Consider the following 18630-nt stretch of genomic DNA (forward strand, 5'->3'; position numbering starts at 1 on the left):
GAATGAGCTGAGTAGTAATTTGGTAGTAATGAAAAATAAGGGCATAATTATATAAAGAAATTTGACTTTCCAAGGCTATTACAACCAATAGTATAATGTAATCAAGTGACTTGAGGATGAAATTAATTTAGCTGAAAAAGCAAAATAATTCCATGGTCATACTTATGCCATACGTGCTCACAAGCACTAAAACGTGGCCCTTCCAAAAATATATATCCCACTGTTCTACCAAGCTACTTAAAATGCAGAATACTCTGATCTGAAGAACTAACAGCTGCTGCTAAAATACCACATATTCTAAGTGTAGCATAATATCTTAGCATGAATTTGCTTGACAGAATAAATTGCCAGCCTTAACTGACATAAGGCAAGAGGACATAACTGATTTGGAGGGGGAAGACCATCAGAGGGAAACCCCAGAACCACCTTCTGATCCTTGAATTGAACACAGCAACCCCCCCACATCAGTTCCAGACATCCACCTTAAACAGATCAGACAAACACAGCTGTATGGTCCAAGCATGTGGTGATTTTTATTAAGAATAACTTTGGTTCTAAGAATTCCACCCTCAATTCTGTAATACTTTCCATTAAAAACAATTATACAAGAGCAAATACAAAAAATATTAAATTATGAAAACAAATCCATTAAGGCTCCCTTTATATATATTATATACACTCAGACAAGTGAACATTTTTCAGAGTAGAAGAATAAAGTCAACTGTGGTAGCTTAGAAAGCAACACTACCTTCCTACTTGGAGATTAGAAAACACTGAGCTATTTTAAGAAAACCTTAGAGTGGAAAAATGGAGCCATTTTTGTCAAAAAGTGGCTCAAAGCCCAAAACTGCTCAGATGTCCGTGAGTCCTAGAGGTTTGGACTCTAGAGTATTGAAGTGTGGGGCAGCAGGGAGGGAGAGAATGATGCCTTTTTAAACTCAAGCTTATGAGCAGAACTGACCTGGCAACTTCAAAGAGCTTTTCTATCTGTACATTCCACTGTTTAGCGAGGAAACATCACTTGACACTATTTACAAGTCTTCTTTCAGCCAGACCTCGGACTACCAACCACTACTAATTTTGCAGATTTGTGAGTGAGATTGAGAGGGAAATGCTTTTGGAATTTAGCTTTTCCCAGTGAAGCATGAATTCTAGGTAAGTTCTAGGAACAGAATTGGTCCTTCTAAAGAAGCCTGTCTGGGCCCTTGAAAATTTTATCAAGTGGCAGAATTTTGCTTCAAGGATACAGGATCTAAAGATCTTGCATATCCAGCTGGATTAAAGGCTATGAGCTAGTCTTGAATCTTCATTTTATAAATCGCATCACTATTTCGTATACACAGAGAAAGAACTCTAGTCAATGTGCAATCAGAAATGTACTTTCAAGATGCTTAGTTAACACACTTTCTTCTCGCAAAAAGAAGAAGGATGGGAAAAAATAGTTATCCTTCCATCCTTCCAAAGCAAATTACTATACAGCAACATTTTATCCTAAGCTCCTCGTATTTTATTCATATAATACTTGCTGATGAAAGAAATAATCTGTTTCAGATGTAGTCCACGTGTTCTCTGACTAGCAGTATATTATCTATGCATTTACTTTTGTCTTGTTCACATTAGGGACGAATAGAAGCCTCATGGCCCACCATGAAAACTGCAGAATTCCCAGAGAAAGCTAATTTCTACTAGGCTGATTAAGGATTCAAAAGCTTAGGATCCAGCTTTCTTTGATTCTTGAATTATAAGAAGAGCCTTCAACGCCAAAATTACTGGATGAATCATTTCTACAGAGAACATACTGGATCCACACAGATTCTTCTAAACCACCCCAAACAGAAATGTTTCCCCTGCCCATACTGGTGACAGAGAATGCATTCTGCATTAAGAATCTGCTGTAAAGTTGGTAACTCGGGGTTCATGTGGAGGATAGTATGCCAGTTGGAGAGCACAGACTGAGTGTGCCCCATTCCCTCAGCTGTTCCGGAGAGATCAACAGTGGTCACAACATCATCCTTACCAACAGTACCACCATCACAAAGGTAGGGATGAGACAGTCTTCCTTCACAAGGAAAAAGGGCAAAGAGCTGGTGATCCTTAGAGAATTTCAAAGCTTGCATTCAAATAATATTCAAAATGCATAAATGCTATAATTCTTCCAGAGACCAGTTCATATTCGTTTCACATCAAAAAGCCCAAAGAACTCTTCCTTCCCAAGCTTCCGGTGGGAGCTTTCCCCATGCTGTTCTCAGAAGAAGGCAAAAGGCTTGAACCCACTCCTTTGACACTGAAGTTGGGTGATTTGGACTAGTTTTTATTCCTCAAAGGGCTGGGAGATTATTTCACATAAAAGGACTAAATGAGCAAGAAATTAAAACCAAACACGAAACAAAAGCCCTAACAGTTATCAAAGCAATACACAGATTTGTAGGACATACCTTCCCTGAAGTAGAAGGTCACTGTGACGCCTCAGAAAACCAGCAGGAATGAAAATAAGATCAAGATGGACATTTACAGAGTTTTGTTTCTAAATTTTTGTTTCTGTATTTTTACACCTCCTCATCCTATTTCTGAATCTAAATGTCAACAAAGGCAAAAGCTGTGCTCAACATGAATATTAACATTCTCCAGTGTGAAGCCTAAAGTGGGTGAAAGGGTAAATGAGACAAGAAAACGGAATTTACAAACGGTGGATGTAACAGATTCAACGAGTTTCTGTGCAGTCTAAATTACTGGATAGATAAGAAAGGAAGAATGAAAGGTGTTTTCTTTAGGTTTTGAAAGAGAAAAGGCTCTGTGCCCCACTATACTTGGCCTGGAAGAAAAACCAAGTAGTGCAACTCTCAAGAATTTATTCCAGTGTCCTCTTCGTTTCTTGTTGTTGTCTTTTAAAAGTCTTTGAACACAGGTCCATTATCCCACCTTAAGTGCTGGTCAACATCCTTTGTTTGGCGAATAGGAACTGCAACAGTCACAGGTGACTCACCCACCCGGATGAGAGAAAAACCAAAATCAAACCCTTTTGAAAGTAACAGATCCCTGCTGGCTGGGATTCGCTCCAGGGGCTTTGGCCCTGAGCTTAAGCGCTGGGGAGGCCCCGGCACAGGCCTTCTGTGTGCTGGGCTGGGTGCGTGGTCTCTGCAGCCTGGACCTACGACTCCTGGGCTTGCGCCACTTCCTGGCCTGTTCTTCTGAGATTGCCTTTAACCTTCACAAACTCTGGGGCATTTTCTTGCTCTTCTTGCAGTTTCTGTTTCTCAAGTTCAAGCTAAACAGAATTCAGAAATAGGAGAATTATTTACAAAGTATTCACAAAGGGAGAAGCTTTCCAAAACACTGTTTTCTCTTCGCAAAGGCCCTAATGACTTCGATTCCCAACAGAAGAAAAGTTTCTCCTGTCTCCACTTTGAATATATTTATATTTTCAGATATGCGGTAGGATCTAGGTCCTGGAGTAAGAATTCTGTACAGAAGCAGCAGCCCACTGGTTGTTGCTGAAACCCTGGGGGGTGACAAGAACATGAAGATCAAGGCTAAGGATGAAAACAAGAGCTGAGGGAAACACACACATGCTCTCCAGTTGTGAGTGAAGCTGAACTTCACTCATGTGCTTGAGCTCCAGCACTAAGCTGTGAATTCAATGGCAGCCCCTGGCTTTGGCTGTGCCTCCCTGATCTCTTCTAGACCCTCAACAGAATCCTTCTCTTGATCTTGAATGTCTTTTAGTCCACCTGCAGACATCTGTCTCAGCTTTTCCTTTCACTGTACATAAACACTTACATCCGATGTGTCTGGGAAATTCTGGACAAGGGAAGTCAGGGAAAGACAAGTACTGTATGATCTCTCTTATATGTGGAATCGAAAAACAGAGGGTAAAATGGGGACTAGCAGGGACTTAGGCTGGAGAATAGGAAAGATGCATTTAAGGGTACACACTTGCAACTTTCAGAAAACTAAGATCATGGCATCTGGTTCCATCACTTCATGGGAAATAGATGGGGAAACAATGGAAACAGTGACAGACTTTATTTTGGGGGGCTCCCAAATCACTGCAGATGGTGATTGCAGCCATGAAATTAAAAGACACTTGCTCTTTGGAAGGAAAGTTATGACCAACCTAGACAGCATATTAAAAAGCAGAGACACTACTTTGCCAACAAAGGTCTGTCTAGTCAAGGCTATGGTTTTTCCAGTGGTTGTGTATGGATGTGAGAGTTGGACTGTGAAGAAAGCTAAGCACCAAAGAATTGCTGCTTTTGAACTGTGGTGTTGGAAAACGGTGTTGGAGAAGACTCTTGAGAGTCCCTTGGACTGTAAGGAGATCCAACCAGTCCATCCTAAAGGAGATCAGTCCTGGGTGTTCATTGGAAGGACTGATGTTGAAGCTGAAACTCCAATACTTTGGCCACCTCATGTGGAGAGCTGACTCATTGGAAAAGACCCTGATGCTGGGAAAGATAAAGGGCAGGAGGAAGGAGAAGGGGACAACAGAGGATGAGATGGTTGGATGGCATCACCGACACAATGGACATGGGTTTGGGTGGACTCTGGGAGTTGGTGATGGACAGGGAGGCCTGGCGTGCTGTGATTCATGGGGTCACAAAGAGTGGGACACGACTGAGCGACTGAACTGAACTGAACTCGCAAGTAGAAGATAAGTCCTGGAGACCTAACACATAGTCCAGGGATTACAGGGAGCAAAGTGATTATAAACATGAACATGAAGAAACTAGAATGCTCCCCACCACTAGCTGCTACTGCTGCTGCTAAATCACTTCAGTTGTGTCCAACTCTGTGTGACCCCATAGACAGCACCCCACCAGGCTCCCCCGTCCCTGGGATTCTCCAGGCAAGAACACTGGAGTGGGTTGCCATTTTCTTCTCCAATGCATGAAAGTGAAAAGTGAAAGTGAAGTTGCTTAGTCATGTGCGACTCTTAGCGACCCATGGACTGCAGCCTACCAGGCTCCTCCGTCCATGGGACCTTCCAGGCAAGAGTACTGGAGTGGGGTGCCATTGCCTTCTCCACCCCACCACTAGAAGAAAGGGTAATTATACGACAGAGGTGTGCGCTAACACTACAATGACAATTGTGATACAAATGCATCAAGTCAATGTATCTTCCCTCAAACAATATTTTAAGTCAAATATCTCAATAAAAACCCCCACCTTTATCCCCAATCACCCTTACCTGCTCCAACTTCTGCTGCCGTTTTAATAGTTCTATTTCCAGGTCAGATTTCTTCTTTTGTGCTTCTTCTTCCTTCTGCTTTATTACTTGATCTCGTTTTCTCTTTTCCATCACTTTCTGCAGTTCTGGTTTATTCTGAGGGGCAAGACCCCTGCAAAAAACGCATTAACAAATCACTTTGCTGAACACCTCAAACTAACGCAATACTGGACCTCAAAAAAAAATTTTCAGTTGAAAAAAGTAAAAAAAAAAATTAAATTGAAAAAATTTTAAAGCATTAACAAAATTTAAAAGTTGTACTCTAACAGACGCATCTTTCATGATCAGAAATTTAGGCATCAACCACAGAAGGGTCTAGTAACTTAGCATGACTGTGACACCTACTACCAGCTAACAGTCAGCACTGAGGAGCCTCAGAAATTCACAAGCATGAGAGAAAAGGGCAAGAACATCTTTTTAAGCGTAAGCAAAACCTGCCGCTCAATAAAATCTCTACTGCATGCCAGATACTAGGCCATGCAAGGGAGGCTAGTGTCTGTGGTCTGTGGGGGAAGTTGAGGAATAGCACACTCATTCAGAGTGTGTGATGGTCACCTATACTGGAGAGGAAGTTGCCTCCACCCAGAATTCCCGGGGAAGTTTCCCAAGATGGAGCCCCTGACCCCAAGTATTAAATGCAGCCTGGAGAGAAGCTAGAAGAAAGCTCAACAACAAAATGGCTTGGAAACCTCCTCCAACCCTCCCTGTTTCAGACTTGGGAGAGGATTCTCACACATCCCAAGGCACACCCAAGGCTCCATCACTGCTGGGGTCATGGCCACAGAAAATCCAGATCCCGACTCCCAGCCCAACGCTCTGGAACCATTTCAGACACACAGTTCAACTGCTGACGACGCTTGGAAGTCAGGCTTCAGGGAGCGATGGATCAGGCTGCCAGCTCTTCAAATGGGGCAAAACAAAACCCAAACTCAGGCCATTCCCCGGCAACTCTCATCTGAAAGGTTTGAGCCAGGTCAGGGGAAGGACATTCACGGACACTGTTGTAGAAGGGATTTCTATGCTAAAGTCAGCTGGGATTTGCCCAGTCTCCATTTCTTCAGACAGGGCTGTTGGCCAGGTTGCTCCTCAGGGTTTCTCCAGTCTGGACTCCCCCTTGTGCCCCGACCCTCGTGCTAGCTTAGCTGCCCACCTCCTCTTCACTGTCCTCCCTCCCTTGAGCCAGTCTCCACTGCCCCCTAAAGTATCTCAACTCAGTATTCACACTGATGACAAAAACACAGCAAGTTACAGAACAGGAAGAGTGTTATCAAGGTCAGACAGCCAAGGGTGTAAGGGACAGAGCTATCACACTCGCGCCCACGAGCACACACACAGCCACAATAGGAACTCGTGCTTTTCTGGAAACCAGCTCTGCTGGATCAGCCCAGGACCGAGGAAGCCTGTGTGCCTCCCAACACACCGGCCGGCCTCAATGATGATGCCCGGGAGTCTGTGCACCAGGCCCATCAATCTCCGTGGCTGTTCTCCAAACTACTCCAATCAGCTAAGGCGACTAATCAACTAGGAGTCATCTGAATAACTTAAAGAATTTCCAAAACATGTTCTGGTTTTAAGAATCTCAACAACACCCTTGCTTCAATCTCTTTCAAGTTCACTCTATCATATTTTGCAAACTAATCACACTTGCAAACATCACACTTCCTCATCTATCGGAATTTTTAAAATTCTGGCATCTCTGCTCTCTACCTACATTTTAAATAAATGATTTTTTCAAAGCTTCTTTTTATAAAGTAAAGATGAGTATAATCCATCACTGAATATAAAGGACATAGACCTCAAAATAACATGTATGTCTTCCCTTTCCCCATTTTCATTAGCAGAATCCTTGGTTTAAAAAAAAAAGAAAAGAAAATATTAAACTCAGCCATATTTCCAGTGAAATAAAAGAGGCTATTTTGTGATTTAATTAACAGTTTGTTTCCTAGTTGTTAACATTGTATGAGGAGGAGAGAAGTATAGACAGACTAGTCCAGAAACCAAATCTTTACTCAGTGCAATAAACAAGTTGCTTACGGTACTCTTCTGCTATAGACTTAGGTGTCACTGAGCACTGGAAAATCTGTTTGTAAATAATCTGAGAAAGACCCACTGAGCTTCATGACTATTAAAAACTCTCACTATAACACTTACAGAGTTAAGGGATTTAAATTATAGAATTAAGAATTTAGCTACCTGCACAATTTAAATTTCAAACTATAATTCACTGGAGAAATTAACCTCAACTGTTATTAAGTGCTTCTGGATTATGCAAAAGCTGTTGAACAAACTGATGTATGATGCATTAAGCTGGCACTCTACAGAAACATGTGAATGGGTTTAACTAATACACGTACTCATTTTCTGTTCAAAGATTTTACCCAATAGTGCAGTAAGATAAAATATTTAGTAACACAAAACTCAGGAAAATGGCGCTTATATGATAAATGTCCTGCACTTATAATAGTCAAGAAGTCATACAAATTTAATTAATATTTTATTAAGCAGCTCACTTAACTTTGTGCCAAATGGAAAAAGGCAATCACTATCTATGTGATTCTCTGAGTCTAAAACAGTATAAGCCTCTGCATGACAACATTGATTATCTTTAATCCATTCTAACATATACAATTAACAAGAACTTTCAATCACTTGATGACTGACAACTTGGCCTGGGGGCCACGGTACCACTCAAGACCAACAGTTATTCCTGAATTGCTTGCTGCTGCTGCTGCTAAGTCACTTCAGTCGTGTCCGACTCTGTGAGACCCCATAGACGGCAGCCCACCAGGCTCCCCCATCCCTGGGACTCTCCAGGCAAGAACACTGGAGTGGGTTGCCATTTCCTTCTCCAGTGCATGAAAGTAAAACGTGAAAGTGAAGTCGCTCAGTCGTGTCCAACTTTGCAACTCCTTGGACTGCAGCCTACCAGGCTCCTCCACCCATGGGATTTTCCAGGCAAGAGTACTGGAGTGGGTTGCCATTGCCTTCTCCACCTGAATTGCTTACTGTGACTTTTATAGTGGACCAAATTGATTTTTCAAATTAGTAAGTCCTCTTTGAAAAAAACAATGTTTTATAGGGCTTCCCTGGTGGCTCAGATGGTAAAGAATCTGCCTGCAATGCAGGAGACCTGGGTTCAATTCCTGGGTTGGGAAGACCCTCTGGAGAAGGAAATGGCAACCCACTCCAGTAATCTTGCCTGCAAATCCCACAAACAGAGGCTACAGTCCATGTGGTCACAAAGAGTTGGACATGACTTAGCGACTGACACTTTGAAAAAAGTTAGGTGACTTATACATATTAGCAAGACAAAAAGTGAAAGCACACCTCAACTCCCCCCGGTCGACATCTACTGGGCACACCACGCGCACAGTGTTCTAGGTGAACGGTGGCTCTGAAAACTGTACAAGATAGAGGCCCTACACCCATGGACTGCTCCCCACTCCTGTGTGCATGTGTGCTCAGTTGGTCGACCATGTCCAATTCTTTGTGATCTCCTGGACTGTAGTCCACCAGGATCCTCCGTCCATGGAATTTTCCAACCAAGAATACTGGAATGTGTTGCCATTTCCTCCTCCAGGGGATCTTCCCAGCCCAGGGATGGAACCTGAGTCCCCTGCACTGGCAGGTGGATTCTTTACCACTGAGCCACCTGGGAAGCCCTCCCCACACCACTGCATCCACAGATAACTCCCCATCTCGTCTGTGCTCCCCTATACTAGCTATAGCTTTATCAGAGCGCAGAAGTGCCAAAATTTTGTCACGCCTATAATGAGACATTTAGGTTGTTTCCAGTTGTCCCCGATGGAACACAAGGAGGCGAGAGACTTCCTCGACCATTTATATCTGTCCTATCCAAGTATTTCTGTTGGTGACATTCTCAGAAGCAGAACTGCTGGCTAAGCATCTGCATATTCTGGATTTGGATGTGGATGGCCAAATCACTTTCCAAATAGGCTGCAACAATTTATATTCCCACCATCACCAATGAAAACGTACAGACAACTTTTAAAGGTCCCTTTCACTTTTCACAGAAACCACTGAACACATCTGGGGACCGACTGGACCGCCCCACCTCCATGGCAGCCACACTTAAACCTGTGACAGGGAAACCATCGTGCAGGTCAGCACCAGGCAGCGGAAGGTCTGGCACAAACTTTAACACAACACGCTCCTTTCCCCTGCCTACCCAGCCAAGCCTCTTGGCCTAATATTTTCCTTTATGGGGGAGGAGAAGGGTTGCCTTTGGTTCTCCAGCCCTTGATCTTGAATCTTGGAATCTTCTGGTTTGGTTGGCCCACCTCTACATTTTTAACTAAGCCCTTTCTACCTGCATTGATTCAAATGCAAATATTTCTACATCAACTTCCCTTACTTTTTTTCATGTTGCACAGCAATAAGCATTTATTGAGGAACTAATTGTTTGTCTAGCAAAGCACGCCAACTGCAGAAAGTCCTGGAAACTGCTGCCTGAAAGGTACAAGCCAAAGATCCAGCGGTGGGGATGCAGGGTAGCTGGGGGTTCTATATTTGTCCCAAAGGACTCTTTCTAGAAGGGCTTCCCTGATGGTTCAGTGGTACAGAACCCACCTGCCAATGCAGGAGACATAAGAGATGCAGGTTCGATCCCTGGGTCGGGGAGATCCCCTGGAGGAGGGCATTGCCTGGAGTATTCTTGCCTGGAGTATCCCATGGACAGAGGAGCCTGGCAGGCTACAGTCCATAGGGTCGCCAAGAGTCAGACACAACTGAAGTGACTTAGCACAGATACTCTTTTTAGAGAAGGCAGATTCTCTCTAAATTATATCAGAAATAAGCACTCTTGAACACTGATCTTTCAAGTATCAAAAATAATGCCTCTTGCAATCTGCCATTTTATGGAAATAGCTAAAGACTCTGAGAACCCTAACACAAGGTCTTAATCATCAGACCAAGTGGAATGACCAGATCAAAAGATGACTTTTAGGGACTTCCCTGGTGGTCCAGTGGTTAAGATTTCATCTTCCAATGCAGAGGATACGGGTTCAATCCCCGGTCAGGGAGCTATGATCCCATATGCCTCTCAGCCAAAAAAATCAAAACATAAAACAGAAGCAATATTGTAACAAATTCAATAAAGTCTTTAAAAATGGTCCACATCAAAAACATCTTTTCAAAAAAAATTTAAAGACTTTTAACCTGAAACATAGCTGGGTCCAGAAGCTGGCAAACAAAAGAGCAGAATACTTGAAGGCGTATGGGATGCGGAGTGAGAACACCTATGAGAATGCGCTCTCCTAAGCACGGACTCTGCTTTTGTCTTCTGATCTCTAGAAGGTGCTTCCAACAACTCTTTGAACTGCGACAGAGATTTGAGCCAAATATGTAGCCACAAAGAGCAAAGGTTCCACAAAGCTTGTTCTGTGATCTCAGTTCTGTCTTCCTCTCCTATTCCTACCCCTTCTTCTCATTTATATATTATTTTCAAAATTATTTATTTATTTATTGGGCTGTGCCAAGCCTTAGTTGTGGCACTTGGGATCTTCAATCTTTGCTTGGGGCTTGCAGGATCTTTAGTTGGAGCACACAGGAGCTAGTTCCCTGACCAGGGATTGAACCCAGGACCGCTGCACTGGGAGCAAAGTTTTCACCACTGGAACACCAGGGAAGTCCCTCATTCATATTTTTATTAAATTTGATTCATAGCTATCTTTAAAGATATATATAATTAAAAACATACATAATTCTATATTGATTTCAACCCTGTTTTTATTCCAAAAAGCTACTGTGTCACCTTGAGAAGACTCTTTAGCCTGGTACCCTGAAGAGTTTCCCTTCATTCACATATCAAATTAGAACAATTCCAAAACAACATACACTGGGTTTCTGAAAAAATCATTGGATAAAATATGGAAAAGCCCTTTACAAGTTGCAGAAAAGTCAATAGAATTTCATTACAGTACAAACTAGTCAGCAAGTATGACAATGCTTTAACTGAATATATACATACTATCAGGGTTTTCTGGAGAAGGCAATGGCAACCCACTCCAGTACTCTTGCCTGGAAAATCCCATGGGTGGAGGAGCCTGGTAGGCTGCAGTCCATGGGGTTGTGAAGAGTCGGACACGACTGAGCAACTTCACTTTTACTTTTCACTTTCATGCACTGGAGAAGGAAATGGCAACCCACTCCAGTGTTCTCGCCTGGAGAATCCCAGGGACGGGAGCCTGGTGGACAGCCGTCTATGGGGTCACACAGAGTCGGACACAACTGAAGCAACTTAGCAGCAGCAGCAGCAGCAGCAGCAGCACCAGAAGGGTTTTCCTGCTGGTTCAGATGGTAAAGAATCTGCTTGCAATGCATGAGACCCAGGTTTGATCCCTGGATTGGGAAGATCCCCTGGAGAAGGAAATGGCAACCCACTCCAGTATTCTTGCCTGAAGAATTCCATAGACAGAGAAGCCTGACAGCCTATAATATAGTCCATGGGGTCACTAAGAGTCGGACATGACTGAGCAACTTTTATTCATTCATTCATGCATACTATTGATGTGATACTTTCTACTATTTGGTACTAAAACTTAGAAACGAAAAGCCAAAGTTGTGAAAAAGTATATGTGCTAGAAGATAAATGTAAGAGAAGAAACTGCTTTAGAAGTCTTTACTCTAAAAGCAGGTGTATTATAAAGAGGATTCTACCAAACTAAGATCTTACCTTTGGAAAAAACCTAAAGAAGCAGGATAAGATATACTCACTTGATTTTGCAACTTCTATTTTATTTTTTTAAATACACTTCTACAACCAGATCAGAACTCTTCAGAGAAAAACAGGAAAAGGCAATACGGATTTTTCAGATGCTGCGTCAGGGTAAGTGGAAAGACAGATGGTGCTAACTGAGCACGTCTTACATAGGTCAGGTATTTTAGTAGATGTTTATCCACGTTCTCCTTCATTTTCATCTTTATAAGAAAGATTATTTTTATCCCTCACTTAACAGATGAAGAAACAGATCTCAGGAAAGAAGACCTGATTTTGTCCAAAATCATAAAAGGTTGGGAAGATCCCCTGGGGAAGGGAATGGCAACCCTCGCTAGTATTCTTGCACAGAGAATCCCATGGACAGAGGAACCTGGCAAGCTGTCCATGGGGTCACAAAGAGTCAGACATGATGTAGCAACCAAACAACAAGTTAAATGTTGAACCGGATCCATACCATTTCTCCCTGACCTCAAAGCCCATGTGCTCTCCTCACCTTGGTGCTCAAGGGAACATGAGCATTCTCTAAAATCCCTCTAAAAGCAGCTGAGCTGGGCCCAGCTGAGAGGTCAGCTGTGCAAACAAGGAGAGAAAAGCGCAGGAGAAAGGCCAACAGGAGGATGATGCATCCTCATAGGATGTATCTACTCAGGAAATCTGGAAACAGATTCACTGCACAAACCAAACCAGTAATGTTCTACCTGTACAGGTATGACCCAGGCTGCTACATACATTTCTGCAGAATAGTCTAGAGGGTCTAACTCAAACAACGACTATGCTGCCAATTTTGGTTTACTTTTGCCTCTATTTCTGACATGGAGGCTTTCTGTAAATGTTATAGAAAAAACAAAAAAACCCAACAACAGTTTGAACTAGAATGTTTCTCAGAGATCAATTAAGTGTCCTAGTGCTGTCTGACAGACAAGAAATCTAAGATCCAAGAGATAAAGATAGTCAGAAAACTTTTTGTTCAGAAAACCATTTAGCTACTCTCTTTTAGAGGATATTAACCTTTCCATCTCCCCAGCAAAATGCAGGTGCGGTTTCTTGCAGGGACAGCTTCCAAATTCTTTGGCCTACTGAGGAACTTACATAGTCCTGTTTCACTTTGGGCATGATGATACCCATTTGGTTTTGTTGTTGTTTTAACTTTTATGTGATGAAGACAGGTAGAAGTTAAGCACTTATTCAAAAAGGATCAAACTCACATTCTGTTGAATAAGGGTTAACCCAGCAGCACACTGTCACGCTGGGGACAGAAAGCAAAACACATTACCACTTTTGGAGGGAGAGATGTAATCACAGAGAGTTCCTGGGACAGGAGTTAGGAGTTCTGGCCTAGGTGTACTCAGACAGAGAACTACCATAAAAATGCCCCCTCATATCCTGTTGGAAAGGTTTTATTTTTGATTAAGCCTTCCTTCCATAACATTACCCCAGTGCTTAGCTTTGTCTGCACATCTTTCAGTTCAGTGAGTAGTAGCTACCTTATCACCAAAGCAGAGCAAACAGCGAGTGGTTGAGTGATCCAGTTTCACAATTCAGATCAACAATTTCAGTCTGAAGACCCAAAAACAGTTCTAAATGAAGCTTAACAGATCTTAGAGAAAATAATGTTTGTCTTACATCCTCAGCTCTCCTAGCCCAATGGTCTTGCTTAGAATCACTTAAAGAGCAGAGTACCAGCCACAAAAAAGAATGAAATAATGTCATGTGCTACAAAATGCATGGACCTAGAGACTATGATACTAGGCAAAGTCAGAAAGAGAAAGACAAATACCATATGACATCACTTACTTGTGGAATCTAAAATATTACATAAATGAACTTATCTACGAAACAGGCTCACAGACACACAAAACAGACTCATCGTTGCCAAGGCAGAGGAGAACAGGGGAGGGATGGACTGGGAGTTTGGGATTAGCAGATGCAAACTCTTATATACAGAATGGATGGACAACAGAGTCCTACAGCACAGGGAACTATATTCGTATCCTGTGATAAACCATCATGGAAAATAATATATATTTACATGTATAACTGAATCACTTTGCTGTTCACCAGAACAGCAAATGTAGTTGTAAATCAACTACATTTCAATAAAATAAATTTTTAAAAAAATTTAAAAAGCAGAGTACACCACACCCAACAATCAAAATTGCATTATTACACAGATGGAACCAACAAATGGTTTACAAGGAAGACAGAAGGCAAACGCTTTACTCCTCTCCAAAAAACAAATAGTAATAATAAGAATGACTGTAATCATCTAAAATGCCCCCCTGAAAACAAACAAATGAGAACACAAGAAAGGGGGTCCTTATCTATTGTTAAGTCTGATGTGGTTCTAGAGACTTCTCTCGGCCACTCTACAAATGCTAAGGTTGGCAGTATCTGGTTCTCACGTTTCCCCAAATATATGGGGAAACAACGTACTTCTCTTTGATGAAAGACAAGCTCTTTTATCCTTAATCCAGCCTCTTGTGTACACATTCTAAAATATGTGTCCATCTGAGAAGGGGACTCAGGACCACAGAACCCTCAGTGATCCTGGAGGCGGCAACTGAGCCTACAGATGGCTTTATACCATGGATGTTCTGACTCAAGGATGCGTGAAGGAATAAGGAAGCTTTCAATATGGCCAAGAAACAAATCTAGCTACCTCAAAAGTCCCCTAAGGAAAACTTTGCTCAAAACGCCATCGTACCTTTTCTGATTCATAAGAAGTTCTCTGTGAAGGTCTTGATGGTTCCGGGACGTCTTAACAGGATTGACTAGTTTCTGAGGCCTAATGAGTTCAGGATTGTCATCGTCTATATAGTCTGGCTCGGCCATGATGTTTCTTGGGATGAGATACGTGTCCTTGGGGTCAGGATCCTCCAATGGGCTGTCTGAAACAGAACGATGAGAGTCATTGTGGCATCGGTTCAGATGTCTGTCTGCCCAGAGCAGAGGCCTGGGATAGCCGAGCGCATCCTCCAGGGGGCCTCCGCCACTTCATTGGAAACCCTCTGAAGCTCTGTCTTAGCCACGGTGGGTGACGAGGAGCGGGAGGAGCCCACTTGGTTCTGGGAGCAGACAACTAAAGCACAGGAGAGGCCCACCCCCAGACGGGTCCCCACCAGGCTCACTGTGAGCTTCAGGTCACACGGGTCCTGCCCACCACCGTGTCTAAATACCCACTGAACCCACAATGAGCACCTGGACACCAGACCCAGGTCCTTCACACTCCCTTCAGCCTCCAAATTAAGACGTTCTAAAAACATACAGATCCCAGAGCCCACATAAGAGGCCAGCAGCTCCCTGGGGGCAGATCAGCCTTCTTATCCTGCCAGGCTATTGGACCCTGTCTCCTTCCCACTCCTGTGAGCACCCTGGAGACTTCATCCCATTCATAGCCTTTTGCATCTTTCCTCAGATGGCACCTTCTCAGAGAGCCCTGACCTCCTAACAGCCCTGCTTAAACCTGCAATCCCACCCCAGCCCTTCTGCGCTTCCTCCAAACCACAGGTTGACTGACTAGTCACTGGCCACCTAAAGCAGATGCCCCTGAGGGCAAGGATTTCATCCGTGCACACACCCCACCCCCCAGCTGCCAGAACATTGCCAGGCGCAGGGGGAGGGACCAGGCAGCAGAGCCCAGCTCTCCACACTTGTCTAGAAGGAAGAGGAGGCTTCACTGGAGAACAGAACAGACCACCCAAGTGGCTTATTTCTGGGCTTGGACTCTGTTATCAGCACGTGAAAGGAACACATGACGTGATGACCCCTGGGTCCTGTGTTCAATTTAAGTGCATGTGTGTAGAGGTCCCTGGAGAGTGGGGTACACGTCTCCTTCCTTCGTTCTCTGCAGCCTCGATACCCAGAGACAACTGTATGAAAACGTGTCATATTTTGTGAGACGGAAGAGAAAAGGCATGGGGGCAAGAGCTGGGGGGATATGGCTGGCTGAGTGCAGGCTGAAACCCCTGTGATCCACCTGGCAGGTATCCGGTTGCTGCAGACCCCTGGGCCTGTCTCTCAGAGCTTACCCACCCCTGCTCCCTCTCCCTAACACACATAAACCTTTCAAGATAACCAACACGTCATTTTATGCTTCCCTGTCCTGCAGGATGACGAAATTTTCCAAACCAAAAGTCAGAGGCAGGGCCTCACTACAGCAGAACATCTGATAGCGGGACTTCCCTGGAAAGTCCAGAGTACATGCGTGTTAATTCTCTGGCAAGAGCCATGCCCCCGGATGGAACAGGGATCTGAGAAGAGGGCAAGGGCAGGAGGGAGGATCCCATCTGAGCAGGCTCACACCCAGCACTGCCCCCTGTCCCCACCTCTCCAGGTGAGTCAAGAGAGTGGTCCCCCTCCCCTGCATCCTCAGAGCCCCAGCAGCACCATGCAGATGTATTTCCGGTACAAGAAGCATCCGTACACCTGGGAGGGCTTCCCCAGTGGCTCAGTGGTAAAGAGCCTGCCTACCATCACAGGAGACACGGGTTTAATCCCTGACCTGGGAAGATCACCTGGAGAAGGAAATGGCAACTCACTCCAGCATTCTTGTCTGCAGAATCCCATGGACAGGGGAGCCTGGCAGACTGCGGTCCACAGGGCCACAAAAGAGTCAGAAACGACTGAGCAAGTGAGCACTCGTGCACGCACACGCCGTAACCATACATGTCTGTCTAGTCTGTGAAAGGGCCAGAAACACTTTGTCTCCAGCTTTAAATCCGAGGGTCCAGCCAAGTGTCTGGCACATGGCAGAAGCTGAATAAACTTTGAACTTAATCAAATCTGTAATAAACAGAAAGAAGACAGAGCCCCTGTGAGCAAGCTCCTGGATGGAAGACAGACTCCATCTTTATTTCTGCCCATGAAATCAATGCCCCAAGCAAATACCCAAGTGAAAGACAGAGAGAGAGTGTGTGTGTGTGTGTGTGTGTGTACACACGGGGCAGGGGTGCAGGCAGGAGAGATGTGGCTATGTGCTTCCATGGACTCTGGCATGGGGGTGGGGGAGTGGGGGTATAATCGAAAAGAATAAAGATGCAATCTCAAGTAGAATTTAGAAATAAGTAAAACGGGTCCAGAGGCCGGTAGCTACAAGTAGGAGTCTTGGGTCTCAAAGTCATCAGTGATGTTTCCTGAATCTCTGAACTGTCCTCAACAGCAGCCAACAATTTCCCAACACTTTAGATACAGCACCTGTGGGTACGTGATCACACCTGATCCCAGTGACAGTCCTATGAACAGAAGCACTAGAATCTTTATTTCACAGACAATAAACAGAGGAATAAAAGTTAAAATAACTTGCCTAAGCTAATTTTGCCAATAGTGTAAATCTCAGACTTGAAAAAAAAATGAAAATTAACACTCTCTGATCTGAAAACTCATGTTCTGTCTCCCAAATTACAATTTTTCCTATTTTTAATAGAAAGATCTTTTGAAAATTGACATGAAATAAAGAGGGAAAAAGAATAAATTAAATCAACTAAAACAGAAACACTGTGGCTGCATCATTTGTGTATTTTAGGTATAAATGCACGGCCAAGCAATAATACACACGTATCTAACAGACTGGGCTTCCCTCGTAGCTCAGTTAGTAAAGCATCTGCCTGCAGTGCAGTAGACCCGGGTTCGATTCCTGGGTTGGGAAGATCCCCTGGAGAAGGAAATGGCAACCCACTCCAGTAGTCTTGCCTGGAGAATCCCATGGACAGAGGAGCCTGGCAGGCTACAGTCCATGGGGTTGCAAGAGTCAAAAACGACTTAGCAACTAAACCACCACCACCCCATCTAACAGATTAAACCAAATATTCCTTAAATGCTACCTGCATTGATCTTTTAAAAGACAAGTATGTCTGCAGCCTCCCCCAAATGGAAACTCACGAATTGGGCCTGTCATAGGTCAGCGATCCCATCACATCAGCCTGCCTATTTGAACTGGCCCCTCAGAGAATGCACTCCTTAGTGGAGACTGGAGAAGTGCCAGACAGACCTGCAGGCAGTCTTGATTTTGTTTAAAAGCCAACAGCAGTTTCATCTAGTTAATCAGTAGACAAGAAGGCAATGAGCTGCCATAAAAGGATTAGTCCCTCTGTCCTAAACCAAGGATAATCTCCCCGACCTCACATCCAGATTCCTGCCTCCTGAGGTCAAGGTGTCAGCAGGGTAGGGGAGCCTGTAGACCTGGGGAGAAGAGTGTTCCAGACTCGGGGAATAGAGAGTCAGGAGCACGCCTGATGCATCTGAGGAAGGAGGGACATGAGTGAAGGTGGGGATGGAGGGGGACCAGTGGGGGCACCAGAGAGGGGTGGGATTCGATGCGGGGACTTGAAGGCCAGTGCCAGCGCTCTGGCTTTTGCCCTGAGTGACAGCAAAGAACCATTCAGGGCTCTGAGCAGGAAGGGACGAGCTCTGACTCATGTGTCTGGACAATTATTCTAGCCGAGTGTAGGACAGGCCCAGCACAGCCAAGGAAAGACTCCAGGAGGCAGCTGTCAGGGGACCCAGGTGAGAGATGGGTGCAGCAGACCGGATGTCATTTCATTTCAGCGCTTGGGACTTCCTGAAGGACTGTACACCAGGAGTGAGACACACAGAGGGGTCGAGGGTGCCTCCAAGGGCTCTGGCCTGAGCAACGAGGACAGAGCTGCTGTGGTGGAGGCTGTGAGCA

At 44.3% G+C, this 18630-nt stretch overlaps 1 protein-coding gene across 2 annotated transcripts in view; it reads right to left on the minus strand.

The window, feature by feature from the left end:
- The window catches only part of FAM107B (family with sequence similarity 107 member B), a 212375-nt gene continuing 194254 nt past the window's right edge, over window positions 510–18630 (minus strand). For both annotated transcript variants that reach the window (XM_005687957.3, XM_018057130.1), the window contains 3 exons: window positions 14671–14854; window positions 5189–5339; window positions 510–3265 (listed from right to left, as the gene is read on the minus strand). In XM_005687957.3, coding sequence (XP_005688014.1) covers window positions 3149–3265; window positions 5189–5339; window positions 14671–14854 — 452 coding nt within the window. In that variant the 3' untranslated portion in view covers window positions 510–3148. The remainder of the gene's footprint in view (window positions 3266–5188; window positions 5340–14670; window positions 14855–18630) is intronic.

Source organism: Capra hircus, chromosome 13, assembly GCF_001704415.2.
Source record: "Capra hircus breed San Clemente chromosome 13, ASM170441v1, whole genome shotgun sequence".
Lineage (NCBI taxonomy): Eukaryota > Metazoa > Chordata > Mammalia > Artiodactyla > Bovidae > Capra > Capra hircus.